Source organism: Blennius ocellaris (assembly GCF_963422515.1).
Source record: "Blennius ocellaris genome assembly, chromosome: 11".
NCBI lineage: Eukaryota > Metazoa > Chordata > Actinopteri > Blenniiformes > Blenniidae > Blennius > Blennius ocellaris.
In genome coordinates this window covers 10,256,767-10,283,211 of record NC_137660.1, presented here as the reverse complement: position 1 = coordinate 10,283,211, position 26,445 = coordinate 10,256,767, and the positions used below count along the sequence as shown (strand labels likewise).

The 26,445-nt window shown below is 43.2% G+C and overlaps 4 protein-coding genes across 7 annotated transcripts; 3 read left to right on the top strand and 1 right to left on the bottom strand.

The window, feature by feature from the left end:
* Positions 1–549: 549 nt before the first annotated feature.
* LOC308136574 (troponin I, slow skeletal muscle-like) lies at positions 550–3,485 on the bottom strand. 3 transcript variants are annotated; one of them, XM_080504944.1, is made up of 7 exons: positions 3,319–3,485; positions 2,149–2,181; positions 1,752–1,793; positions 1,502–1,633; positions 1,328–1,417; positions 1,071–1,241; positions 550–970 (listed from the first exon to the last, which is right to left on the bottom strand). In XM_080504944.1, exons 4-7 carry the CDS (start codon positions 1,604–1,606, stop codon positions 884–886), a joined length of 453 nt encoding a protein of 150 aa, XP_080361070.1. In that variant the 5' UTR covers positions 1,607–1,633; positions 1,752–1,793; positions 2,149–2,181; positions 3,319–3,485; the 3' UTR covers positions 550–883. The 3 variants fall into 3 exon arrangements, with proteins under 3 accessions (XP_080361070.1, XP_080361071.1, XP_080361072.1); XM_080504945.1 differs by lacking the exon at positions 3,319–3,485 and adding an exon at positions 3,070–3,144; XM_080504946.1 differs by lacking the exon at positions 3,319–3,485 and adding an exon at positions 2,887–2,992.
* Positions 3,486–8,794: 5,309 nt separating this feature from the next.
* Positions 8,795–9,613, top strand: LOC308136989 (interleukin-17 receptor A; the record flags this gene model as incomplete). The annotated part of the gene is made up of 1 exon (XM_080505545.1): positions 8,795–9,613. The coding sequence occupies one exon, from the start codon at positions 8,795–8,797 to the stop codon at positions 9,611–9,613; it is 819 nt and encodes a 272-aa protein (XP_080361671.1).
* A 1,501-nt stretch (positions 9,614–11,114) lies between these two features.
* On the top strand, positions 11,115–16,321 carry LOC308136988 (uncharacterized protein; the record flags this gene model as incomplete). The annotated part of the gene is made up of 18 exons (XM_080505544.1): positions 11,115–11,193; positions 11,281–11,395; positions 11,462–11,636; positions 11,725–11,836; positions 12,135–12,241; positions 12,386–12,512; positions 12,639–12,759; positions 12,917–13,002; positions 13,202–13,338; positions 13,419–13,478; positions 13,557–13,620; positions 13,707–13,801; positions 13,886–14,014; positions 15,115–15,229; positions 15,317–15,454; positions 15,628–15,794; positions 15,867–15,949; positions 16,126–16,321. 18 exons carry the CDS (start codon positions 11,115–11,117, stop codon positions 16,319–16,321), a joined length of 2,106 nt encoding a protein of 701 aa, XP_080361670.1.
* A 918-nt stretch (positions 16,322–17,239) lies between these two features.
* On the top strand, positions 17,240–26,445 carry cnot4a (CCR4-NOT transcription complex, subunit 4a). Of its 2 annotated transcripts, none has more exons than XM_080505435.1 (13): positions 17,240–17,452; positions 19,088–19,262; positions 19,547–19,744; positions 20,004–20,090; positions 20,818–20,919; positions 21,104–21,229; positions 21,316–21,440; positions 21,529–21,735; positions 21,824–21,881; positions 21,970–22,225; positions 22,429–22,923; positions 23,168–23,401; positions 24,352–26,445. In XM_080505435.1, the coding sequence occupies exons 2-13, from the start codon at positions 19,089–19,091 to the stop codon at positions 24,678–24,680; spliced, it is 2,391 nt and encodes a 796-aa protein (XP_080361561.1). In that variant the 5' UTR covers positions 17,240–17,452; position 19,088; the 3' UTR covers positions 24,681–26,445. The 2 variants fall into 2 exon arrangements, with proteins under 2 accessions (XP_080361561.1, XP_080361560.1); XM_080505434.1 differs by having other exon boundaries at positions 19,040–19,262.

Here is a 26,445-nt window from a genome sequence, read left to right as displayed (position 1 = left end):
TGGTATAGTAAATAGCAAAAGTGCACCTTTGCATTTAAATCACAATCATTCAAATGTTATATATATTATAAATTGTAATTACAATGCAAAATTGCAAATTCTTAGGGTTTGCACCCCCTTGCACTTCACATCACTTGCGCACACATTATTGATAACCTCACTATCCTCACTCGTAGAAATGCATCAACATACCTTTTTTTATATATATATCCCTGAAGAAAACGCAGCTGATGTGATCAGTCTCTGTCTTTAACTGACAACGTGTAAACTCAAGTCAAATTGTATGGCTTCTATTGCCTCCTGTGAGTGGCCAGCTAAAATAGCCTTTCCTGACAGCGAGTGTACTGTATTTCACCACAACTCACTTTCATAACTCCAGGTTCACCAACAGGAGGTGGAAAACTGAACATTGCACTTGTCAGGGAGTCGGTCCCTCCCTGTTCTCGTACATCTACGTATATCCGCAGGAGTAGTAGAAAGCCAGCAGGTTGAATTGAATGGTGCTTCTTAAAATGTAAGAAAACAATAAAAAAAAAAGAGAGTCAAGACTTGTGATCATGATTGTTTAATCAGCTTCAGATTACAGGTGGTTAGACAGCGCCATCCTATGTGTAATACCAATACTGCACTTTCAAAGACAAATTCAAGCAGTACAGTTAGTATTGTTGTGTTTATCATTGCCGGCTATGTGTTCTTCTATGCAGGTTTACCTCAGTTTAAAACAGTGTTGTTCATAATAGGAAATTTACATTTAAATATGATAATCAAAGTTGATCATTTAAAAAAAAAATTTGAATACTAATGATTAACTTATGTTAAATTATGTGACATCAGCATATCTTAGTTTATCTTGAGTTTTTTTAATTTATTGATTTATTTAGTTTTACTGTCCGGCATTGAAGAGTTTCTTCCTGCCCTCCATGCCAGACATGGCCTCCACGTTTTTACGCCAGTCGGTCACCTCTTCCCTCTGTGACGAATCAAAAGGGGGGGAAAAAACAAGACACAGGTTAATTTGTAGGATTGCATGATGATCATTTCTTTTCAATCATGCCGATTTTGAGTTTGACCTTTTCCTCGTCTTTCTTCACTGTCTTGAGGTTGGCCTTGAAGTCGGCTTTCATGAGTTTGGAGGTGTCGGTGAATGCGCCCAGCACGTCTTCTGTCGTCTTCTTCACCCTCTTCAAGCTGGGCCTCTTTGCACCCTTTAGTGAAATGACCTTCTGCCTCAGCGTCTCGATCTGTGCAACAGACATCACGGTTTGCTGACAGCTCAGTAAATAAATTTTTATGGGCTTCGTTCGTGTCCGACTTGCACGCACCGCACCTCTGTCTCGTTTTTCACCACTTTGACCTCCAGATCGTAACGCGTCTCGTCCACAACGCCCACCTTATTGTGCAGTTCTTTGCAGAGGTCCTGCAAGTAACGGGGAAAAAGCGAACAATCAAACGGATGTCACGCAACGATGGCGTGACTCGGCGCGACTTGCGGTGTAAGTACCTGAAGCTCCTGAACCGACAGACCTGACATCTGCAGAGGCGGGAAGCTCTCTTTGACAACTCTTTCCTTCTCTTGTTGCTTCTGTTCACCTTCAACTACCAGCATCGACGCCGCCTTCTTTAGTAGCTTGGACTGAAAGACAGTGAGGCTTTAATGTAGCCCTGATAAATGTACAAAATGCAGACAAACTTCAATGACAATATAAACTATATAAACTCAAGGTTGTGGCGTTCAGGTTGACGATTCTCACCTTCAGCTGCAGGCGGCGTGTCGCTGAATATTTGCTCTTTTTCTGCGATGGAGAACGAAACACATCAACACAAAACTTTCTGTCTTACACCGGTCCCGTGAAGTGGGTAAGAATTTTGAATTAACGTGATCAAGATTTTGTCTCACCGGTCTTCATCGTCAAGGCCAATGAAAAGGAGACAACAAGAACAGCATTTAAAACAGTCATTTTAGTAAAAGAGTCAAATAAAGCTGTCTAGACTGGTTTCATTACTGCAGCGGTAAAGAAATGAGAGCCATCAACTATACATAATGAAGAGAAACTTTTCTTTCCTGACCGAATTCTGTGGTTCTTTAGATTTTACACATAAACATTTGAAGTATTATCAAGAAGTGTGTTTTCTTTATGTAGCTTGTACTCACCCCTCAGACATTGCTGCAGCTTACAGTACCTTTTGAATAGAAGCACAAGTATTATGAATACTTGCTATTAAACGCGTAATATCACACAACCTCCACATATGCAGCATTTTTTTTTCTTTTTTACAGTCACTTTGAGACAATCACTATTCATTGCATCTGTTTCCTGTTGTCATTGTGATTTCTGAATCCAACCAGTTAAGTGTTAAATAACGTGCAATTTCTGCAATTTCAACATCGATCCAGGAAGATATCGTACTCCAACTGGCTGGCAAGGAGCTTCATGCACAGTTATATTTGGAAACATGGTCCACATGCTTTCGCGTATGCCACCAGTTCATTGTGGCGTTTTATAATTACACAGAAAAAAAACGGCGTGCAAATGTTTCAAAGCAAAAACAAAACAAGTCAGCAGAGACCGTGTGAGCTGGCGAAAGTAACAATTCAGCGAAACTGGCTATATTTTATCTATATATATTTATATATCTGTCAACAATTCATTTTCTTATCAGTATTAGTGTTTAAATCACTTTGCTGTATTTATTTCATGAGCATAACCTTCATATTATACGTCAGTGGCGAAACAAAGGTATTGACAGATCAAAGAAAGCAGTGGACACTTTCAGAAAATCCTGAAACCCTTTCATCTGCTCAAGTTTCCAGTTTCACACAAACAAAACAAATCTCACGTATCACTAAATGATAAGTATTTGACTGCTACTTTGGATCAAGAGTACCATTCCCGGCATCACGACTTTGCTGTGGAGTTTATCCTCAGGTTACATTTCCTCACTGAGAAGATCAAGAGATAAACAAGTGCCTTGCAAAGTCTTCAAAGTCCGACTGTGATCGCGGCGTTCAGAAAGCTCCTCTAAGTCCTTGACAAAAGTGGCAACATGGTTGGGATTCCCTATAAATACCTGCTGCAGAATCGGTATCAGGGGCACACGGTTGTAAATGCTCCGTAAAGCCAGATTTGACTTGACCCTGACAACGTAGAGCAATAATGACAGGCACTTAGTAGCTGGACCGTTGTCGGACCAGGAGGACAGCTGATCCAGTAGATGTCTTAACCCTTCTAGCTGAAGACTCCCTTTCAGTGTCCACAATACATCTGACTAATATCTTTCTTCTGATAAATACCACATTGATTGCTGCGTGCTGCTTACCTCGAAGGCGTGAAAAAATCAGACGGAGCAGTGAGGAGTCCAGAAGTGGAAAAGCACTTTATGGTCATTAGTGTAAGATGTATGCATTCGGAGCATCATGTGAATGGCTCGCTAAAATAGACCCCCTGTCCACCTGACAATTGGGACCTCGTAATACACAATCCGTATTTGATTTGCCCTAGACCTCTGACCTATTTACTTTCATGTGATTGCTACGTACAAGGGCATCGGCGCACACGTCTCTCACCTAACTGACAGCTGGACTGTCGCGCCAGCGGATGCCAGACGCTCAGAGCATGCTCACTTTTTAAATTTATGCGATGGTGTGTAGCCACTGTGTTCTGATAGGAAATAGCGCACGGGACCAGATTTACAAAAGTATCTCATAAAGAGACTTCAAAGAATTTTGTATTTTGTTGCTGCTTCTTTAAAAAATACCAGGTTTATAGCTGAGCGGAGTTGTTTAGTTTTTTTTTTTCCTTCTCATCGTCACATCACAATGTGCACATGGCGAATGGTCACGTTGCAGGATGTGCAGTCTGCAGGAAGGCAAAGTGATTCCAGCTTGTCACTGAGGTCGATGCTGGACAGAAACAACATGCTCTCAGATACATAATACAATTTTTAATGCCGGTAATACAATATTTCTCAAACATTGTCAAGGATTGTCCTAAAATTTAGTTCATTTTTTACTGTGGGTTTTTTTTTTTTTGTGCATAGCTGAATAATTGCAGTGTTTTTAATAGCTGATACAAATAACTTTCTATGTTGTATGTTGGCAAATAAACCACTTATAAGTTGTTGTTTTTTTTTTTTTATCACGAGTCCTACACTGAGATTAAATCAGATATTTCCATGATTCTGATCCCAGCAGGTCACATGACCACTGGGGGTAAGTTGTACCGACTCCAAGTATATTTTTAATTTTGGACTTCACAATGATAATCACCATGACACCACTCTCACACAAAGGGTAGATGAAAAACAACCTCCGCAGTCTATTTTGGTCAAATTTCAGTGGCACATGATGATCTGTTTGTCACAACATCGTGCAAACTGATACAGTTGAGCTCTGCTTCTCGCCAGAGACACACTAAACCTGGGACAATGTGGCAGGACTTAACATAAAGCCCCAGCTACTTTTTGGTCTATAGACTCTAATCCTTGTTAACTAAGCGGGGCATCTCTGAAGGTTTCAGTGGTCAAAAGTCCTGGAGGGTCTGTTGGCACTGAATGCTGCTCCTCTGTACTCAGACGGTCTGTTATCTGTATATGTGGCTAATATTACACGTGGTGGGGGGGGGGGGGGGGGGGGGAGGGGGGGGTTACAGTGGGGCCAAGTGTGATATAAGACCTCCTCTGGCTGGACTACTGGCCTTAAAGGTACCCATTTTAACTGGACTCGCTTGAAGTCCACCTTCAGACCAAGACTTGGACTGACCGAGAATAGATTGTTCTCCTCTTCTCAGAATCATTGTTGCAAATGTCTGTAACCACTTTTTCCTCCTTCTTACGTTATAGAATAGGATAGAAAAGAACGTTGCTACGGTTTGCAAAGTATCCATGAAATATCCTCGAGTAAATTCATTTGTAAATATGAACACAGTCATTTTTTTTTATTTACCTTTTTTTATTTTTATTTAGTTAAGCAGCTTTGCACATGTCATGATGAGATGATGAAATTAATTGTTTTCAGCTTAAGCCACCAAAGATTCGATTCCACTGCAAACAAGAGGAAACAAACTGTTCGGCTTCTTTGTGGAGTTTGCATGTTCTCCCTGAACACGGGTCCTTCCTCCCATCCACAAACACACATTTGAGGTTGATTGGTGACTGTGAAATTGTCTGTAGGTGTGAGTGTGAGTGTGTTTGTGTGTGTCCTGTGACGGACTGAAGGCCAGTCTGGGGTTGTTCCCTGCTTTCACCTATATTCATCCTGGATTTGGTTCCAGAAGCTGGATTTGGTATTGGGAGGTATTGATTACCTCCCAATACCAAATGGTATTGGGAGGTAAATGGGTGAATGCAATATTTCTCTAAGTTTGACCACTACTGCCCTCGTGTGACTGATTTACTGAACTGATTTCTAATAAGGAACTGGGGCTGCAGGATATCTGGTGACACTGTTATATGCAATAATGTGATTTCCACTATAAACCCTTAAGTAGATGCTTTTAATGTCTTTGTGCTTTGGTATTTGTTTGTAATAACAATACAGTCTCCTCTTGACAGGACCGTGTTTTTTGTTCCTTTTTTTGTGTGTATTTCAGAAGCTTTGTTGAGCTTGTTTTTCGTCATTATGACTTGATTTTTGTGCTTTCGACTTTTCACCATTTAGGTAGTAATTTTGAAGCAATGAAGTGAAATTATCTCTGGAGTAAAACATAATTTATTCCAGTAGAACTCAATATGATTGGCCAAATATACAGTATTGTATATATTATCAAGCAGAGCTTAAATACTCAGTAAACAAAACCCAACATTGACATGATTTATGGCAGTTCAGTCAATTTTATCAAATGTACATTTCACCAGCTCGTGCAAATGAAAAACCGCATTTGACGAGAGCCTCTTTCCTGTGTACTATGATGTCTTCAACTGATAAAAAAAAGACACACTAACTGAAATAATTCTGCAGGAAGCCTTCACTCCGATTGCTCAAGCAAACTACAGAGCAATCATTTCAGAAGCAAGTGATTATTTAATTGCTTTATTCTTATTATTTCAGTCGCAGGTTTAAAGCTTTTGCGCTGGTATTTTGAAGATACACGACCTGTCCCACTATGATCTGCGTTTCTTTGGTCTGTATTTGTCTCACTGCTGGACTCAGCTTGTCGTCCTCTCTCAGGATTAAAGAACAGCCTGTGAACTGCAGCCAACCGGTGAGAACTTAGCTCACAAATGTACAATCAGTTCTGTTTGAATTATTTGAACCAGATTTAAAGTCTGAATTTCATTTAATACTGTCTCGGTGTGTGGGTCTATTTTTTTTCAGGGTCTCCACTACTGTACAATTAGTAAGTATGCTTCTCATCAACTGAGCTGAATGGAGTTCAAATGTTTATTACAGAAGAACAGTTGATGCTAACTACTGCAACTTCATGCAGTCCATTTATATTCTCTAATACAGTGCATTATACTTGTTTAAAAATGTGCATTACTTTTTGAAAAAAGTGCCAACTAAAGTGCATTTAAATAATAAAAAAAATAATAAAAATTAACCCCCAGAGTGTAAAATGATGACCGAGCAACCATTTCCTGAATGTCAGATAACTGCTCAGACATGGTTGCTGAAAGAGATCGCGCTCCTACCGGTCCAGACTGGGCTTCAGAGTACCTGCAGATTGGCCTGGACAGACATGGACTCGTTCCTGTCATGAATGTGACTTGGCTAATGAAGATCGATTGTGAGCGACGCTTCCATCTGCTGTGGAGTGACGACAAAAAACACTCATATATATTTCTAATGCTGCATTATTTTTTTGGGGGGGTGGGAAATGCATTATAAGTACATCTCTCTGTCCACAGCGTCCATCTCTGCACTTTGCGGATCACAGATAAATGTTGTCGAAGAAAGAACAAATCAAAGCTTGTGCGTGCAGTTTTCCTTCAGAATGGACAACGTGCTGAATTCAGATTCTAACAGGGTAGTTATTACTGTTTATCTGAACTATGTCTGACATTGCAGTGATGCACACATTGTTTCAGTCATTTCTTTATTCTTATTGTCAGTGGACATTTTCATTGGACGAAGTTGTGGTGGAGCCTGGACATAACTACACCCTGACGGTTTTTAATTTGCCAGAACCCCATATCGGCCATTACAGAATTAGAAGAAAAATTACCATCCCAAGTGAGTTCCCGTACCTGCATATCTTTATCGCTCTGAAAATAAGATGAGGAGAATAAAAAAAATGTTTTCCAGCGCTTCAACTGATAATTGCTGCTTATTGATAGTTCTGTTGTTCGGTTATCCATCTCTCCTTATTTATTTGTTTGATCAAAAACACAAATCAGGAAATCCACTAGAATTTCTTTTTTTTTTTTCTACTGAATTTTAGATTTTCAGCAACATTTTAGTTTTAGCATTCTGACATTGTCTGTGTGATACTTTGACTTTAAATGTGCTCATAAAATGTGGCACTGATTTTCTATGTTGGGTAGGATGCGATGACGCAAGAATCCAAAAGGCCCAGATGTGTTTGGAAAATGGTAAGTTTATTTGTTTATTTATTTATTTATAGTTACTCCTGGATTTCTTGAGTCTCAAAACAATCACAAGTGTTGGCGATGTCATTCCAGGGAGTCTGTGGGAGCCGAACATGTCTGTATCCGTGTTCAGTGACAAGAAACTTAAAAAGTTGTCTGTCATTGTGGGATTTGAGATGGCAAAATATTCTGAAAAGTACTGCGTTACCATCCAGAACAATGGCTTCCTTCGCTCAATGGATATCTCAAAGGTAAATACACAAAATGTCTTTTCCCTTTTGTCTTGCCTTTTCCAATTCTGTGAGTATATCAGTATTTTTGAAGATTTGATTGGAGTCGAGCAACCAAAGATAAATTCTGTTTTTCTGTTATTTAAAGTCTTTTAAAAAATCAATCCGGAAATAAATAGTAATGAGATTACAAAGGAGTAATGATGTCAATCTATTGACGTCTATGAGTTGTGCTGCAGGAATGAATAATGAAGGTGTCAAAATAACCAGCAAGCCCTGGTTTCATTAATTTAGTGTCTGGTCTGTCCTCAGCCCAATAAGAATAATATCAGATCAATACTTAACAAAACACAGTTTTGGGCTATAAACTAACGAGCTAAACACAAGCTGCCAAAACAGACAAGAGTTTAAATGAGCTGGACTGAAGACAAACTGGGGGCTAAAGTGAGTCACGACTGACATCTGATGCATAAAAATAACAAGCCTGAATGCTCAACATGATTTTTTTTTCTTTTCTTTAATTAATAGGAAAACAGGACATTGGTGAATGTGACATTTGAGTTTGATTTGTGGCAGCTGTCACAATGCGATATGTTCGTCAAGGTGAAGCAGTTTTACATTTCTAGTTCTTACATTTACCTTGTGCGCATAAACAAAAAGTGCTGATTTTTCTCTGTTTGTTTCAAAGATTAAACCCTTTTTTTTACCATGCAAAAACAACTGTTGGAGCCCAGAGACATTGATTGACTACTGCCTGGGTGAGTAGAATTTCAGCAAGGATGTGGTTCTGACTTATGACCTCAGACATGAGGGAAGTTACATCAAACTGAAAAGTGTGTGCGTTTGACACTTCTTTCCCCTCAGATCTTCCACCCCGAACTAGAATCATAAAGACTGCGTTGGTGCTGCTTTTCAGTGCTGTTTGTCTTTCTGGCCTTCTGTGGAGAACGTGCTCTAAAGGTTTGCCTTCTTCTATATGTCTCGTGAGAAACACGTCATTCTTTAAAAGAGTAATATTTGCGACAACTTTCACTTGCATGTCAGATCTTCTCACCACCTCCTCGTCTGCCACCAAAGAGCAGCCAGCCACCATTCAACTCCAGGAGAGAAGACGTGTTCTCATCATCTATTCCTGCGACCATCCTTTATACAAACACATTGTTCTCAAGCTCTGTGCTTTCCTGGCAACCAAATGTGGCACAGAGGTGATCCTGGACCGGCTGGATTCTGCCCGGCTGGGAGTGCTGGGAAGCATCCAGTGGTTGGAGTGTCACAGAGAGCAAATAGAGAGCTCCTCGGACAAAATCTTAATCCTGTGCTCTCCAGGCGTGCGAGCCAAATGGAGAGCCATGTGTGGCGACAAACCCGTTTTTCTGAGAGAGGACATCCACTCGCCCGTGGGCGACATGCTCACCCCGTCTCTCAGTCTCATGGTGCCTCATTTCATTCGACGCACGACGTTCGAAAAGTACATCGTGGCTTATTTCGACGACGTGTGTTCCGAAGACGACGTTCCCTCGCCTTTCAAAATCGCGGTGCGATACAAGCTGATGAAGCAGTTCGAGGAAGTTTTTTTCAGGATCCTGGACACAGAGAAACATGAGCCAGGCCGAGTGAAGCAAATCGAAGGGCTCTCAGAGAACAAATACCGCGAGTGCCCCTCGGGCAGAGCGCTGCACGACGCGATAGAAACCTTCCAAGCGTACCAGCTGCAGCATCCACACTGGTTTGAGGAGGAGTTGCTGGAAAGCTTGGACGTGGAAGTTGCGGAGACATCAGCTGGAGTGTGTGAAAGCACCATAGCCATCGCTGACCCCATAACGTGTTGTGTACACAACTCAGTCCAAGTTATGTGAAGGACACAATAATGTGGATCCAAAACAGAACTGAGTATTCAGATGGAAATGTCAGTTGCTGTTTATCAGTCTATCTTTTTCCAAGGATTTCTAAGTGACCTAAATTCTGTCATATTTTAATTCTGCTTTATGCTTTTTTTTTTATTGTTTTTATTTTGCAATGATCACATGTGCTTTTACTAGGAGATAATTAAAGAGTTTATCCCCCAGTGGGCTGTGGTTGATGCTTACAGACTGTGTAAACAGCATGAGGGTCAAAGTTCAACCTCCTGGCCAAAGTTTGTCAGATTTTTGTTTCACTGCAGAAGGTAAGTACTAACTCTAAACAGCACTGTTTTATATGTCATAAAATGACTGTTTGGTGTCTTGTGGGCCTTTTCATGCCTCAAAAATGGACACTTGGTTTGAAATGTACTCTTTTTTGTTTTATAACATCTTTTCAGTTTGAATATTTATAGTCAGAAACGTCTTCAGTTCTTTTTCCTATAAAAAACTTGATTGGGTTTCATTCTTGTCAGCTGTAAGTGTATTTATTAGAGGCGTTGTGTTTTACAATGTGGTCACACATTGGGTTCTGCAGCATTCAGTCAAATAGTGTTTATTTTTTTTAAATTTCCCAACAAATACGTCACCAATTTTATATAAAGTACCAATGAATGTGCCTCTATAATGTTAATGCAGTAAAGTTTCAAAAAGAAGAGACCCTTGCTCTGGAATTTGAGTCTGTTTGTGAGGGTGGCTTCAGAAAAGGGAGAGGGGCTCTGGGAATTTGTCCCAACTAACTGGAGCAAAGACAATCTGCACAATGGCTGATAGGACTTGAGCTTTGCAGGGACAGAAAACACACCAGAGGCCCAGACACAACTTGGGATGATTTTTTTTTTTCAATGTAAGAAGTAAAAGGTAAAGTTGTTTGTTTCATTTTTAAGCACAATGCAGTTTTCTGTTTTATTATAGATACTTGGTTGTATAATACTAGAATATATGCTGCAACAGAATCATGCAGTCCCTTTTTACCTTCAGTGTTACTGTGGGTCTCGTCCTGACTGCGCTTCTGTGACGTCCTTATTGCCATTTAATGTTGTGGGTTTGTCATTAATAATATTAATATTATTTATACCATTTGGATAAGTGGTAAAGCTTCTCGTGTACCTTAGTAGCAGTTTAGCAAGTAACTAACAGGCAAACACTAAAAGGAACAGCAGTGATTGATTTATCTCCCACAATCACAGTCTGCAGCTGATTGGTTCTAGTAACTGGAAGAGCATGCTGACACTCCTTCATTAACTACTGAGGAGTGACTGGGACGCCGTTGGTCTTAATCTCCTCTTGTCATATGTTAAATATGTCATATGTTCAATTGTTCTTGGTTGAGCACTTTGCGTAGCCGCTGCTGCCAATGACCTGAATGTGAATGTGACTTAACACTATAAATAAAGTACTTTATGCCGTTATTGAAGTCGTATCTTTGTTTTCAAGGTGTCCTGTTGACCTGGTCAGAATGAGGATGCTGAAAAGAGCCGTTAAACTCATCTTGAGTAGAGGAATCACAACTTGTCCGAGCAGATTGTCAAAACGCAGTAAATGCACCTTCTCGTTATATCCAGAGTATTGACAATTGTGCTCCATGCACATTTTACAACCAGTGAATTTGTGTCTTTCCTCAGATGACCTCTTCCACGTTCACCCCACTGTGATGCAGGCATTGGCAGAACACAAGCCAGTGGTTGCTCTTGAAAGCACCATCGTCACACACGGCATGCCTTATCCACACAACCTGAGGTAGTTCCAGCTGTCGGCTCACTTTCATTCCAGGCAGTATTTCTTGATTATAAACTGTTGATGCAGGACAGCGAAGGAGGTTGAGGCCATTGTGCGGGCAGAAGGAGCGACTCCAGCCACGGTCGGCGTGATCAAGGGAGAAGTCCACATTGGGCTGTCATCAGAGGAGCTGGACCACCTGGCCCAGTGCAAGAACTCCCTGAAAGTATCCCGACGGGATCTGCCCTATGCCATCAGCAGAGTGAGACTGCAATCCTTTTTGACTCAGATATAGAAATGACATGTCGGTGTTCTGTGTGCATTGTTGTGAGTGTGTTTCACTGTACCAGGGGCTCTCTGGAGGAACAACCGTGTCAGCAACAATGATAGCAGCACACAGAGCGGGGATCCATGTTTTCGTGACAGGGGGCATTGGAGGAGTCCACAGAGGCGGAGAAAACAGTGAGAACCTTGATAATGATGCTTTGCATAGAATATATGGGGGGGGGGGGATAGTTTCATATCCTTTACTAATGAGTGCATTAAAGTGGACTGATCTGGAATTCAGTGGGTCAGGTGTTCAGTTCAAGCTGGATCTTGTCACTGAGGGATGAGGTGATACAAGATGTGGTTGGTAAAGAACCGCCGTGCCAATTGCTCACTGCAGTAGATCCATGGAAATGCCTGTATCCATCAAGAGGACGGGTATCTACTGCACAAACACTCAATAGTCGTCTAATAATTTTCTTTAAATCTCCAGGTCTGGACATCAGTGCAGATCTGACTGAGCTTGGCAGGACTCCCATCGCTGTGGTCTCTGCTGGGGTCAAGTCTATTTTAGACATTGGCCGCACTCTGGAGTTTCTTGTAAGTAAATTCACAATAAATTCAAAGTAAGTTACAGTTTAGTTTCTATTTCACCGTGTTAATAGTCATTTTATCACATTAATTGTGATGTAATGCCCAACCTAAACATTTCGTATCATTGATTGTTTCCTGTCTCATCCACAGGAGACACAGGGAGTCTGTGTGGCCACATATGGATCATCCAAGAACTTCCCGGCTTTCTTCTCCCCACAAAGTGGATTCACTTCTGCGTACCACGTCTGCAACCCTCAGGAAGCTGCAGAGCTAGTTGGTATACAGCACATTGTATATCTCAATACTGATGATCCCTTAGACTGAGTCAGCTCAGGTCAGATTTTAATATATGACTCAACTTTGTGTTTGTAACGATTTGTGTCATTTGTTTTTGGTCATTCAGCAAGCACTTTGTCACTGGATCTCCAAAGCGGCGTGCTGTTAGCAGTTCCCGTCCCAGAGGAGCATGCAGCGGCAGGGCAGGAGATAGAAGAAGCCATACAGGCAGCAGTGGCAGAGGCGAGGTACACAAGGTCCCTCTCGTGTGATTGCTTTTTAATCCAGCTGTACAATCTGCTCTCATGTTGCCTCCTCATCAAGCATCTCAAGACCAAAAGTGATTGTTAATGTCAGTGAGATCACGGAAATGATCGTTTTCTGTTCTCTTCATAATAATTTCAGCGCTACGGGTGTCACGGGAAAAGATGTGACGCCATTTATTCTGCGAAAGGTCAATGAGCTGACGCAAGGAAAGTCCCTCCAAGCCAGTATCCTGGAAAAAAAAAACAACAAATCACAATCAAAGAGAAGATGTACAATGAACATGATTGTATCAAAGCTTTGATGAGGAAAAAAGAGAACATAAGGTAAAACTAATTTGACAGGTCTGAAATTGCTTAATGTCCACTATTAAACACTTCTAACCCACAGTATGTTCAAACCAAACTATACTTAACAAGTTTCAAGACATTGCTCTCATTCACAACAACGCTAGGATTGGCAGTCAGATAGCATGTGCCCTGTCAAAGCAGATGAACGACAACATAATAGAAAAGCTAACTCACGACCCTGGAAATCTCTCAGTAGACTCCAAATCTGATATTGTGAGTATATAATTCTTTTTTTCTGATTTTAATGCTGAAATAGTTATTAATTGAACCAATATGATGGTATTCCAATGCAGGTTGTCATTGGAGGAATAAATGTGGATTTTATTGCCAAAGGAAAAACAAAAACACTTCATGTAAGTTACATTTCCACCCCACGTGCTCAAAATAGATAAAGGAGATTCACTTCTGAGAATTCTCGTTGTTTCTCACAGTTTGGCCAGACAAATCCAGGAAGTGTCTGTCAGTCATTTGGCGGTGTAGGACGCAACATTGCTGGTTGGTTTTCGCTATGCAATTTTGTACACGTGCACACGTGCATGCTCTTATCTGTAATCTGGAGCTTTTTTCTACTTTTCTTTCAGACTCTCTCAGCAGACTAGGCCACAGTCCTCTGTTCATTTCAGCCACTGGAGCCGATTCAAACAGTGATGCAGTGTTTAGCTACTGTAAGCATATGGTACGTGAGCATCAGTGTCAGAGCGTGGCTGAAATGTTGTCACTTAAACATGCAAAGGCTTCATTGTTTCTTTTCTTTTGTAAGAACACCAGCGGCGTATCGAGGCTGGAACAGCAAAGCACGGCAACCTACTGTGCCGTAATCTCCCAGAGTGGAGAACTGAGTGTTGGACTTGGAGACATGGACATTCACCAGCAAATCACAGAACACTATGTGAGTTCTGCTGGCAGACTCGTCCCGGATTTATGTTTCACTACAGTATTTTGAACCACATTCATGAGGTACAGCTGTAAAGTTTTCGTAATATCGATCCTGATATCAATATATGAAATGTAGGTATTATTGAAACAGATGGCTGAATATAAAATTCACTCGAGGATAACTTTAACTCTCTGATCTCACCACATATTTACATACACCGTTTCTCTTACATCAGCTCCATCACATTCATATAGTTCAAACTGTTGACCCATGTTATTTTAAGTTGTATTCTTCTTCAAGGCTGTAGTTTTACAACCTGTCTTAAAGTCCAGGATTGTACCACACCACTGCTCCTCTATTTAAAACCACCTGATTGTACTCATTTTAAGCTCTTCATGAAACATCTTTATCTCAGTATGTTGTCTAACTTATCTATCTTTTTGATCAGAAAGTTTAAAATGTAGTCTTTTAATCCGTATGTGATCGATCCCTTATTTATGTAATAAATGTTCAAACAGGTGGGCTTATTGTGAAGTTCTGATTAGATATCTCATCTAACAGGGAGAATAGCCCTTGTACTGATATGGGCTGAAAGGCCTTTCTGTGTGAGGTTTGTATGTTCTCTCTGCACACATGTAGGTTTTCTCCAGGTACTCCAGTTTCCTATCACAGTCTAAATATTATTATTGCTCATAGGCTTGAATGTAACTGTGTATGACTGTCTCACTGTGTTTCCCCTCTGATGGACTCACAACCTGTTCAGGATGCCGTCACCCACAGTCAGCTTGGATCGGCTCCAGCTGAACAATGTAGCTCGCCAGTCATCTATTGGTTCTAAATTGCTCACGATTACTACTCACATAAACAGAAATAGTTTATTTTTGGGGAGCATTCAGTTTTAGTCAACTGAATAGTTTTGGTTTTGGAATGTTGGTTGGCCATCAGTCAATCTTTATTAATATAGCACGCCAAAATTTAAATGTAACTCAAAATAACATTGCACATTCACAACATCAAGAGCTATTAAAGGACACGTAATCAACCCAGGCTGTAAATGATATGCTTTTAATTTGTTTGGTCAGTATTCTGTCTTGAAATATCTGTTTTTGTAGGTGTCGCAGTTTGAGACACAGATTTCAGCCGCCACCCTCGTGTGTCTCGATGGAAACATCCCCGCCTCCACCATCAACTATGTGTGTTCTGTTGCTGCAAAGCACAATGTGAATGGTGAGCGTGGATCCGTGGTCAGTGACGAACGATTGGGCACAGCAGCTTTCAGTGAGTTTGTTCCAATGCTTTCTGTGTGTTTGACAGTTTGGTATGAACCCACGGATTCAGATAAGGCCTGTAAGCCGTTCCTTTCAGACGCCTGGAAGTCACTGTCCTACTCATCCCCAAACCTGGCAGAGCTGTTCACCATGAATAAAATGCTAGGTGTCACAACTCCTGAAGGTAAAGCTTGTCCTTTCATAAATCTGCTGCAGATCCGCTTGTCTTGTTTTTCACTGTGTCATGTTGTCCAAGACAAGTTCGCACCCACAGTCGCCACACTGTGAGTCTGTGAGTTCTTGTTAAGAATGCACACAGTGTGACAGTGACTGAGTATGTGGTTCTTCTTGTGGCAGTGTTGCCAGGCACCCTCGATGAGATGCTGGCTGTTGCTGTGGCTCTCTCACGCCCCCTGCTGGAGCATCTTCACTGTGTGGTGGTGACTCTCGGGGCTTCTGGGGTGTTGCTGTGTGGAGAGCATGATGAAGGAACAGTGAACCTGCAGCCAAGAAAGCACAAGAGGGTAAGTACTGTCCCAGACTGTCACTCCATGATGATGATGATGATGATGATGATGAAGAACTTGTATTCACAGCAGAGGACGCTTTGTGCTCTGCACTACCCCGCACTCACTGTGACCTCAGAGGAGACGATGAACGTGTCAGGAGCTGGAGATAGGTGAGACAAATCTACATGACCTACTTTCTTCTCCCTTTCTCCAAACTTCCCCTGCCACAGCTTCATCTGCTGTTTATTTTCTGCCGTGTATGAGCTCTTCATCTCCTCCTAACTGTTTTGATCTCTCGCTCACAAACTCAAGTTGTGACACTGAAACGTCATGGCTCTTTGTGCAGTCTGGCTGGCGCCTTGATGGCAGGGATTCTCCGGGGTCAAGACACTGACAGTTGCGTTCGGATGGGACTCCTGGCTGCAAAGATGTCCCTGGCTTCACCCCACCCTATTGCCCCAACACTCACCTTAGACTCTGTGGACCCCACAAAAACCCACACTCAAAGCTGGCCCACACCCAGTTTAGTGTGGAAGGAGTAAAAATCCCAAACCGTTTTTTGCTGTGTTAATGTTTTTGGAACTTTATTTTTGGACTCTTGCAGACAGTTGATTAAATGTGACTCTCTGTGAATGAAAGGAGGAGGACCACTGATTTCAGAAAATTCAACCTGATACAATTTTTCATTGTTTTAATAGAATCCAGACATTTACAAAATACAAAGCATTGTGTGAATAATTGGTTAAAAATGAAAAATTCAAAGGCTGCTCAATGTATTAAACCAGGGGTGTCCAACATCCGGTCCATAGGCCAAAACTGGCCCTAAAGAGGCTCCAATCCAGCTTGCTAAAGGAGCATCACTATCAGTGATGCTGCCATGAAAGCCAGCTACCTCGTTGCTCGTAAACCAGCCTCATTGTCATGCTGTAAGAGTTAGTTTGTGAAAACATGCATAATGCTTTAGCTATAGGAGGAGCTGTTTGACCATTTCATCCACATCATTAAATTTGGATCATAGTCATTTTTGGTAGTAATTGTTTTGTTTTATGAAACATAAACATTTTAAACATATATACTCTGTACCACCATGATGAAAATCTTAACAGCTTAAATATAAGGTTTGTTATGGCACTATTGTACCGGTCACTCAAAATTGAAATGGGCAGTATATGACCCCTGAACTAAAATTGACATGTCTGTAGGCCTGTATTAAAAATTAAACCCATTAAAAGATTAAATAAATATGTTGTTCTTTTGCAATGATGAAATTGGTGCTGCTGTATTAACTTTAACTTCAAATATTGTGAAGTAACATATGTAACTTCACCATATTTATGGCCTCCGGTCTAATTAGCCATATAAACTACATCTCCCATGGTGCATCTCTTCCCCAGTGCGCAGCCTCACTGCCTGTGAATACTTGCCTCGTTCCCTCCTCCCTACTATAATGCTAGCTAAGATGGTGGTTTGAGTGTAAATTGTCTCCACAATACCAAGAAAAGAAAGGGGCAAAACATCTCTACAGCCTTTTAGTTACAACAGAACAGTACAGCTACTGTTATCTTAGGCAGCCGTTTATAGAAATTTTGACATTTTAGATACATTGGCTCGCAGTCCCCGCCCAATTTGGAGTGACTCCCTTGGAGTGGAATCCTAAGCTAAATACGGACAGGGTAAGTAACGCTAACGTTAGCAGGGCTGCTAGCCAGGCTAATGGCTTCCGCTCTAATTCAATTAATCAAGGCTGTCGTGTCGCTTACAGTTTGATTGACCCTCCGAGGAGTCTCGTCAGCCCCCCCGAGCCACTGTCCACGAGTAACGAATGTCATTGGAGCAGTGTCAGGTGTTTATAACTTGTGTCCAGTGCAGCGTTAGCTGCTGCAGGCCGCGACGTAAGCCTCGTCCACTTTGCTGGGAGTGTAGCATGCTAGCTGCGGCGAGCCCTTAGCATGAAGCAAGCTGTCACTTTCTGGGTGGGAGAAACCGCAGTTTTGTGTCACGCGTTTCATTAAACCGTGGATGGTGAGTTAATAGTAAGTCCCGTGTGCTTGGCTTTGGTGATTAATTTCACGGTCGCTCCTGGATTTTAGCTATTGGCCCGACCGGCTTCTTTTACCAACCCGGGGCTAACGTTAGCTTAGCCCCAGCGGTAGTCGATAGTCTGTCATAATGTACGATCCGGGAGACAGCAGCTGAAGTTACCAGGCTGGCTAACTCCTTTACCCGTACACGACTTTACCAGTTACACCGTGACACTCCTCTATGTGCCAGCTCATTGCCTAAAAGCTGCCCGGTGTATTGAAACGTTGGCATTCCTTCTCTCTCGACTTGGCGGCAGAGGATTTTTTTTATTTTTTTTTATTATTATTATAATTTTCTTTCTCTTGTTAAATCAATCTGGGTTTGTCGTCAGCTGGCTGCAGTGTTGTCACGTACAAAGCAGACTGGCGTTTCTCTGCTCTCATCAGGCGATCCAGCTGTAAATAAACGCAGTTTGGTGTATTTCATGATGGACGCCACAGGGAAATACACTGTCAAGTACAGTCAGCGCATTTAAAAACACCACAACATCCGCATTACCACACAGCTATTATGAGTTCTGTTTTCGTGTCGTTTTATTTTTATTTCTTTTTAATAATATGATGTCGACTGGTTTGTGTGTTAGTAGGCACACCTTGCGGGAAACTAGAGCAGCCTAATTTAAAGTCCAGCTCTCATGGCTGCTGTAATACGTCTGTTTGTATCATTGAACGTGAAACGCACAGTTTACCTGGGTTTTTGGTGACTGGCTTTATAACCATTTGATGTGAATCAGAAAACGATCTAAATAATACACAGATTATCTGATTTTTTGTTGAAAGCTCTTCTGATAGTAGTTAATTTATGTAAGCTTTGGAATTGTGTATATTTCCACTGTATTTGATGCTGTCTGTATTTGAGCACAACATTTTAAAACGGCTCTACAATACAGTGCTACAAACATCAAATCAAGGAGATCCATAAGCTCCTTCTAAACTGAACCCTCTATGGAGAAGTGTATGCACTTGATTGCTATGTGACTCTAATGAGTGTTTGACCCAATGATGAACTCTCAAAGGCCTGTAAGTAAACGTTCATCTGCACCGGATCTTGTAGCCAAGACCGCTTCATCCTGATTTTTGATAGGAGTTGCGATACCGAGCTGCATTACTGTAATGTATTGTGTATATGCTGCCAGGACAGCGGTCTTATGGTGGGTTTTTTCCCTCGTGTTTGTACAGCCCTGTGCTCTGTGACCAGCTTCAATACTCACACTTGCTGCGCCATAGGATGTCCCATAGCCCTGAAATGAAGGACGACCCCATGGAGTGCCCTCTGTGCATGGAGCCGCTGGAGATTGATGACGTCAATTTCTTCCCCTGCACTTGTGGCTACCAGATCTGCCGCTTCTGTTGGCACCGCATCCGCACAGATGAGAATGGCCTCTGTCCCGCCTGCAGAAAGGTGATGGAAATGATAACGAGGATGTGACATCAACTAAACTCGCAAAACAATAGGTTGATGGTGGCTAAGACTGTGATATTGGAGAAGAAACTGCTGTTTTGTACCCTCCAATTAGCTGGTTAGACAAAGCATTATGCCGTCATAATTTACAGGTTCACATTTGTCTGTGGAGACTTGAAGGCTTCAGTTACACTCTTGTCCATGTGCTTGAAACTCGCAGTGTGTGCTGTTAAATGTTTGGTGTGTCGGGATTGTAACTAAATTGTATGTGTGGTTTTGCGCAGCCGTACCCAGAGGACCCCGCTGTGTACAAGCCTCTTTCACAGGAGGAGATCCAAAGGATAAAGAATGAAAAGAAGCAGAAACAGAATGAGAAGAAGCAGAAGGTGACAGAAAACCGTAAGCATCTGGCCAGTGTCAGAGTGGTCCAGAGAAACCTGGTGTTTGTTGTCGGGCTCTCGCAGCGACTCGCCGACCCGGAGGTGAGTAACTGTGTCTCCACTAACGGGCTCACTGACTTGTTCTACCTAGAAGTGTTATTTTGCTTGCAAATCCTGAAGTAACTCTTAGAAACTGAAGGCACAAGCTGCCGGACATCCACAGATATGTGGACATTTTGTGTAGCTTCACACGTCGGGTCTTTCATCTTCCTCCAAATCTCAGTTTCTGGAATATTGTGAATGAAAGACTGGATGGTAAATTGTGAAGCTTTGTCTGACTTTTCTGTCTTTTTACACACAGGTCCTAAAACGACCAGAGTATTTTGGGAGATTTGGGAAGATTCATAAAGTGGTCATCAACAACAGCACATCTTACGCAGGTTCACAGGTACGGGATCTGGATTCTTACTCCTTTTTTTTTTTTTTTTTTTTTTTTTATAAACAAGTTACATTTTAAAATCTTTTCAGTGGGACAAAATGTCCAGATACAAGCGTGACTATTGAGTGAGGCCTTGTTTACATGACAAGATTTTCAAGTGAACTTCCACTTAGTTTACACGAGAACAGTGTTGCAAGTCTCGGTTTGCTGCCTCCGTCTCCATCCAAACAACAAATGTGCAACTTTTCTGAAATGCACAGGACTGCACATGCACTCCATGGCTGCAGTCAGTAGTGTTTCTGCACATTTGGGAGGAGCTGGGCAACAATAATCATACATGATTCTGTAGTGTTTGTGCAACTTCCTCTTGAATTTAACAACGCATATCAAACAAAAGTGCCCATTCACTCCACGTCATTCTCGATACACCATTGTCTATATGATGGACAAGGGCCGCTAATCGAAGCTTGAATGTTTACATCATAAGGTTTCTGTGCGCACGAGCATGTGGTACAATATAAACCCTTCACCGGCCAGTGGTCTAATGTGCAAACTACAGCCTTTCCATGAATGTTGTTGTCAATCTGGTGCCGACTGCATGTGCGACTTGTCTGAAGTAGGAAAATATTTCTAGTAGACTGTTCTCATGTAAACAAAACCTTCTAATGAACCTAAACCGCCGCAGGGCATCTTGGCGTGTACCTTCTTTGAAAGTTTGTTTGTTTTCTTTTCTCAGGGGCCAAGTGCGAGTGCTTATGTCACTTACATCCGGTCTGAAGACGCTCTGAGAGCAATACAGTGTGTGAACAATGTGGTTGTTGATGGCAGAACACTCAAGGTGAAAACTTACCCATGATGGGTTTTGCCACATGATTTCTCTGCTGCTCTTGTGTCTAAACTCTGAAATTGAAATTGCTTAAAATTCCCGAAAAAATTTCCTGTTGATGAGTCAAATGTCCTTGTTTTGCACAATTTCTAAATATTCAGAATAAAGAAAATTGTGGGGTTTTTTTTTCTTCCAGGCTTCTTTAGGCACAACAAAGTACTGCAGTTACTTCCTCAAAAGTATGCAGTGTCCCAAACCTGATTGTATGTATCTACACGAGTTGGGGGATGAAGCAGCTAGCTTTACTAAAGAGGAGATGCAGGTAAGAGATGGTTTTTTTTGTCCCCTCCAGCTGTGCACTGATTTAAGTCGAATGATTCGTATTGACTGCCATCGTCTCGTTCTCAGGCGGGAAAGCATCAAGAGTACGAGCAGAAACTCCTCCAAGACCTCTATAAAATAAATCCTAGCTTTCTACAACCTCCAGCATGTGGAACAGAGAAGTCAAAGAGTAAATCCAACTCCACACAGAGGTGAGCTTCTTTCTTTTCATATCTTCTGTCCATCCTTTCACTTATTCACCGATTAACCCCTGGCTGTATTTGTCCCGTGCTTTAACAGAACCAACAGTAGTAATGGTAAAGATGGTTGGCCAACGCTGCCTGGGCATAGCAAACTGGCCAACGGGCTTTCAGAAGACCGCAAGTCCCCTCCACTACTCGACTATCTAGACCAAGAAGCTATAGCTTCAGACGGGCTAGAAACAGAGCTGGGTCCTGGCCAGTGCACCGCCTTGTCCCCCTTCTCCTCCAACTGTGACAGTAACAGGTGAGACGGCAAAATCAGTCTCCGTCTTCCCGAGGAATGTGTCCCAGTGCGTGTCGCTGGTTTCTCTGAATGCGTTCTTTCATTTCAGTCCCAGTGACAAACCTTCAGAGTCGATGGGCATGCTCAATGGAGAAGCTTTGCAACAGGTAACATCATCTCGGATGATATTTTCATTTGAGCTTGTTTAAAAGGAGGATTTCACAACGTTTTTTTTTTTTGGTCTGATTTTCGTAGATGCCGACCAGTGACTCCCCCTCCCCTCCCCCGGGTCTAACCAAGCCCAGTCTGGTGGTGCCCATCAGCATGTCAGACCTCACAGCCCGTTCGCCTTTCGAGGGTGCAGCAGCAGAGTCCCAGTCCCTCTTTTCAGACAACAGTAACTTCAGACATCCTAACCCCCTCCCTGCCGGCCTGCCCCCCTTCCCCAGCTCCCCCCGAGGCAGTTCAGACTGGCCCATGACACCAGAACCACAGAGCCTCTTCACATCAGGTACCATGTTAACCCTAAATACTTCATTCATCGTATTTTATATGTGTGACTTTCAAGCAAATCTTTGACTGCTTTATACCTCAAATAACATCCGTTGAATAACTTTAATTTAGATATAAGGTGTCGGCTTGTAGCCTTTGTAATTTCTGTGGACAAATTAAAACTGGTAACTCATCTTTTCTTTTCTTTTACCCCCCACACAGACACGATACCAGTGTCTTCCTCCACAGACTGGCAGGCGGCCTTCGGGTTCGGCTCATCCAGCAAACAGCAGGATGACGACCTGGGCTTCGACCCCTTCGACGTCACCCGCAAAGCCCTGGCCGACCTCATAGAGAAAGAGTTGTCAGTGCAGGATCAGAGCCCCTCGTCCCCGGGGCTCCTCTCTCACGGGAGTATCCACGGTCCCGGCCTGCCCCCCTCCAATCCTGGCGCCTCGCACCACTTCCCCAGCGGCCTGCCACGCCTCCCCCAACTCCACCACAGAGCCATCTACAGCTCCTTCAGTTTCCCCGGCAGCCACAACAGCCAGGCCGGTCAGCAGCAGCCAGCCGCCAGACACCCCTGGATGGGCGTCCCGACAAGAAATAACCTCACACACTTGAACCACTCAGCCAGTGCTGCCTCACACAGTAATATCCTGGACCTGAATCTGCCCCCTCAGCACAACACAGGGCTGGGAGGGATCCCCATCTCAGGTACCAGAGCACTGGAGGTCACTGTGGCACCTTCCTCTGTCATGTTGAAGCAGATTAGACGTGTTGCACAATGTAGCTATTTTAATGCCATGTTGTATGTACTGATCAGTGCGGTACTTGTTTTGATTTTATTGATTCTCATAGAGGAAAGGGAGAGAGGTGGTCGATGCAGTTCTGCAGTCCACCACTAGTGTGTGTTCAAAACCAGCAGACCCTCACTGGCATGTTGTCCTGTCTCCTGCAGAAAACAGTGGCTCTATAGACGGCTTAAATGTGAAAGAGTGGCAGGACGGACTGAGAGCTCTCTTGCCCAACATAAACATCAACTTCGGAGGCCTCCCCAACTCCTCTTCCTCTTCATCCTCCTCATCCTCCAACAGTGTTAACCACATCGGTGGGCCAGCAGGGCCGGCGGGAATGACACACAGCCTGAGCTGGGACGGCACAGCCAGCTGGATGGATCCTGCTATCATTACAGGTACGAGCACCACGTCGCTTCATCCGAAGAGATTTAGATCACGACTTTGAATATATATCTTTCTGTTATGGATTCCCATCATGCTAATTTAACTCATTTGAATCCTCGTGGAAATACATGTTATTTATTGGCTGATGAAAGTGACGAACCTCCATTTAAGACTGCAGGTAAAAAGAAATGAGGAGGTAATCAGCCTCACGGACAGTGATGCTGGTAATTGTCTTAATTTGGTAACAAGTTACTCTGTTATGACCACTGGTCCATTTCTCCACTCTCAGCCAATCACAGGCCAACTCGCTCTAACGGTGCATTCAGGTAACGCAAAAGAGTGGGAACAAAGTAATATCGTCAACAAACCTTAACATTGCAATACTTCACGTTTTTCAATCAATGAAAGACTGTCCCCCAGGAGGGTGTGGGGGTGGGGAGGGGCAATTAAAAGTTTACATAGTGCAGGTAGTGCAACTAAATAAATAGTGTAACAACAGTCTACAACTACATCTCAAAGTAAATAAATACCAATAATGGTAAAACAAACTGATAATAAAACCATGAGTCAGATAGAAATACATATTTAGCCTATTTACTTTATTCTTGGTTGTACCAGCAGGAGACCAGGCAGAGTCCAGAACTGAGTTTTTGGTAAAACTAGTTTTCATTTATATGTTGAGATGGTTGGCAGCTGTTGAAAGCAACTAAAAAGTTACTAGTAATCTAACTTTGTTTTAGTAACTAAGTTACTTTTTAAACAACTGACAGTAATTGGATTACTTTTTCAAGGTAACTGTGGCAAACACTGCTCACGAACACTGGCGGTGTGACGGCTGTTTGTTAAACTTGTTCACTTGGAGAAGTGAACACTGGCTTGACTGTTTGTCAAATAGTCACTGTCTTGTATTTCCGTGGTCTCCCGTCTCTCGTGACCCCCCCCCCCCCCACCCCCCTCTCAGGCATCCCGGCCTCGGCAGGCAGCAGTTTAGACTGTCTCCAGGACGACAACCCGCCACACTGGCTCAAGTCCCTGCAGGCGCTCACAGAGATGGACGGTCCCGCCAGCTCGGCGGTGCCCACTCCCCAGCCTCTCCACAGCGGCCTCCTGGACGCCCACCTCCCCCTCCACCACAGAACCGCCGGTGACTGGGCCCCCTACATGCCCCCTCCCACAGCCAACCCCTCCAGCCATTTCCACTCCCCACCCCCAGGCTTCCAGACCGCCTTCAGACCCCCGGGACAGCCCACTACAGAGCTGCTACAGAGTGCCGCCGTGGACCGCCACTGAACACAGACTACAGCAGACACCCACCCATCTCCCCTCCCCCTCCCCCGTCCCCCCCACACACCATCACTTTATACCCACTCATCCTGTACCCATCCCACCCTCCCCCCTTCCCCGCCCCCTCCCCCTTATTGCAATACACACCAATCTGCAGAGTATGAAAAATTAACAAAGTAACAAACATGCTTTCTTCTTTTTCTCTTCCTCCTTCCTTTTTGTCTTCTCTCAAGGCCTATTTTGTTTTCGTTTTGTGGCACACACACATTGTCAGTACCCTTCTGTCTGCTGCCATCACCACTCCTCTAGACCTAGATCTGGGCGTCGTGCGAGGTTCATTATGTAGCTTACTGTCTAACGGAGAGCACAAGACTCGGTATAGCGTCAAGCGCCCAGCGGTGACACAAGAGTTAACTCCACAAACTGGCAAAAGAAACAAATTAGCTGAAGTGAGGTCTTTTTTTTAAATAAAAACAAAAAAAAAACAAGTAACTAATGATTAAGCATGAACAACAATTGTGTTTTTGAAAGTTAAAGTCATGATTCATATTTTTTTTTCTTTCTTTTTTTTTCCGAGGATTGAAAGCAAGCTGTGAATCTGCTCTTTGAAGCTTTTGCCCCAAAGACCCTCGTCCTCCCCACTCTGACAGGAGACTGTGAAACGGTTAACCCTTGCAGCCGAACGGGGAGAGCGGGAGAGAGGAGAGGGGTTGGCACCTGGCGTTTTCCCGGAGTGGGCGTCAAAGGGAAAATGTCTAAAATCGTAGTGGGGAAACGAATTGAGCTGAGATTTTGACCGGTGGAGACTGAATGCAGATGACCTGTGTTGGGGGGGAAAGGGGGGGGGGGAGTTGAGGGCACAGGCTATGCATGGGCTCCCTGTCAGGCAGGGACACACATGGCCTGCTTCAAGAGGCCACTTGGCTCACCTTCTCTTCAGTGCGGGGGCTCTCACCGGCCCCATCCTGCCCAAAGGGAAGAATTTTCGCTGAACCTCTGTATCAGAGGATAGAGCACAGCCTCGCCGCAGGGAGCCAGGGCTTTGGGAGATCGTGGCACACATCCTGAGCACTCGGGTTAGACTCTTACTCACAGTGCCACTGTGTGGCACCTACAATAGCTAGCCCTCACACGGAGAGCCACCACATGGACGGGACAATGACTAAATGGAGGAGGCTACTAATGAGGGTAGTAAAAGGGTGAACAGGTCCCTTTTGTTCCACCCGCGAGGGCTTAAACGAGGCCTTAAAACGGACAGACGAGAGAAAGGAGGGGGTGAGGGAGGGAGGGGGGGGAGCGTCAGCTGAGAAATATGCAATGTTGTATGTGACTTCGGCAACCGTACGTGAGCGTGTGCCACACAAAGGAAAGGTGCAAGACAAAATGAAGTACTGTAGTAGTGATTTTTAAAGGAGCTCTCAGCCATTAGGATTCGAGATCGACCTCTCCGACCACCGCCTTTTTTTTTCTTTTTGAAGTCTTAATTCTGATCTGTGTTCACTCGGTCTCTCTCTCTCTCTCTCTCTCTCTTTCTTACCCTCCCCTCCCCCTCCCCTCCCCTCCCTCCCCCCCCTCCTGCTGTTCCCTATGTAACAGTATTCACAAAAATGAACAAAGTCATCCAGGAGAAGCCAACACAGAGTCATACAGTGGGTTTTAACACAATGTTACCAGAAAAAAAGAATAATAATAATTGAGGCGCTTAAAAGGAACGTGAACTGTCCTCTGCAGGTCTGGAAAAATGAACCTTAAATAAAAGTGAAAACTCAGA

Bases quoted from the DNA above. Each gene is read 5' to 3' on its own strand.
- cnot4a (XM_080505435.1), top strand. From the start codon at position 19,089: ATGTCCCATAGCCCTGAAATGAAGGACGACCCCATGGAGTGCCCTCTG. The intron at 21,230-21,315 runs GTAAGAGATGGT...TCTCGTTCTCAG, and splicing joins TTACTAAAGAGGAGATGCAG to GCGGGAAAGCATCAAGAGTA. The intron at 22,924-23,167 runs GTACCAGAGCAC...TGTCTCCTGCAG, and splicing joins GGGAGGGATCCCCATCTCAG to AAAACAGTGGCTCTATAGAC.
- LOC308136574 (XM_080504944.1), bottom strand. From the start codon at position 1,606: ATGCTGGTAGTTGAAGGTGAACAGAAGCAACAAGAGAAGGAAAGAGTT. The intron at 1,242-1,327 runs GTGCGGTGCGTG...TCTGTTGCACAG, and splicing joins TGGTGAAAAACGAGACAGAG to ATCGAGACGCTGAGGCAGAA. The intron at 971-1,070 runs GTCAAACTCAAA...GATTCGTCACAG, and splicing joins TGAAGAAAGACGAGGAAAAG to AGGGAAGAGGTGACCGACTG.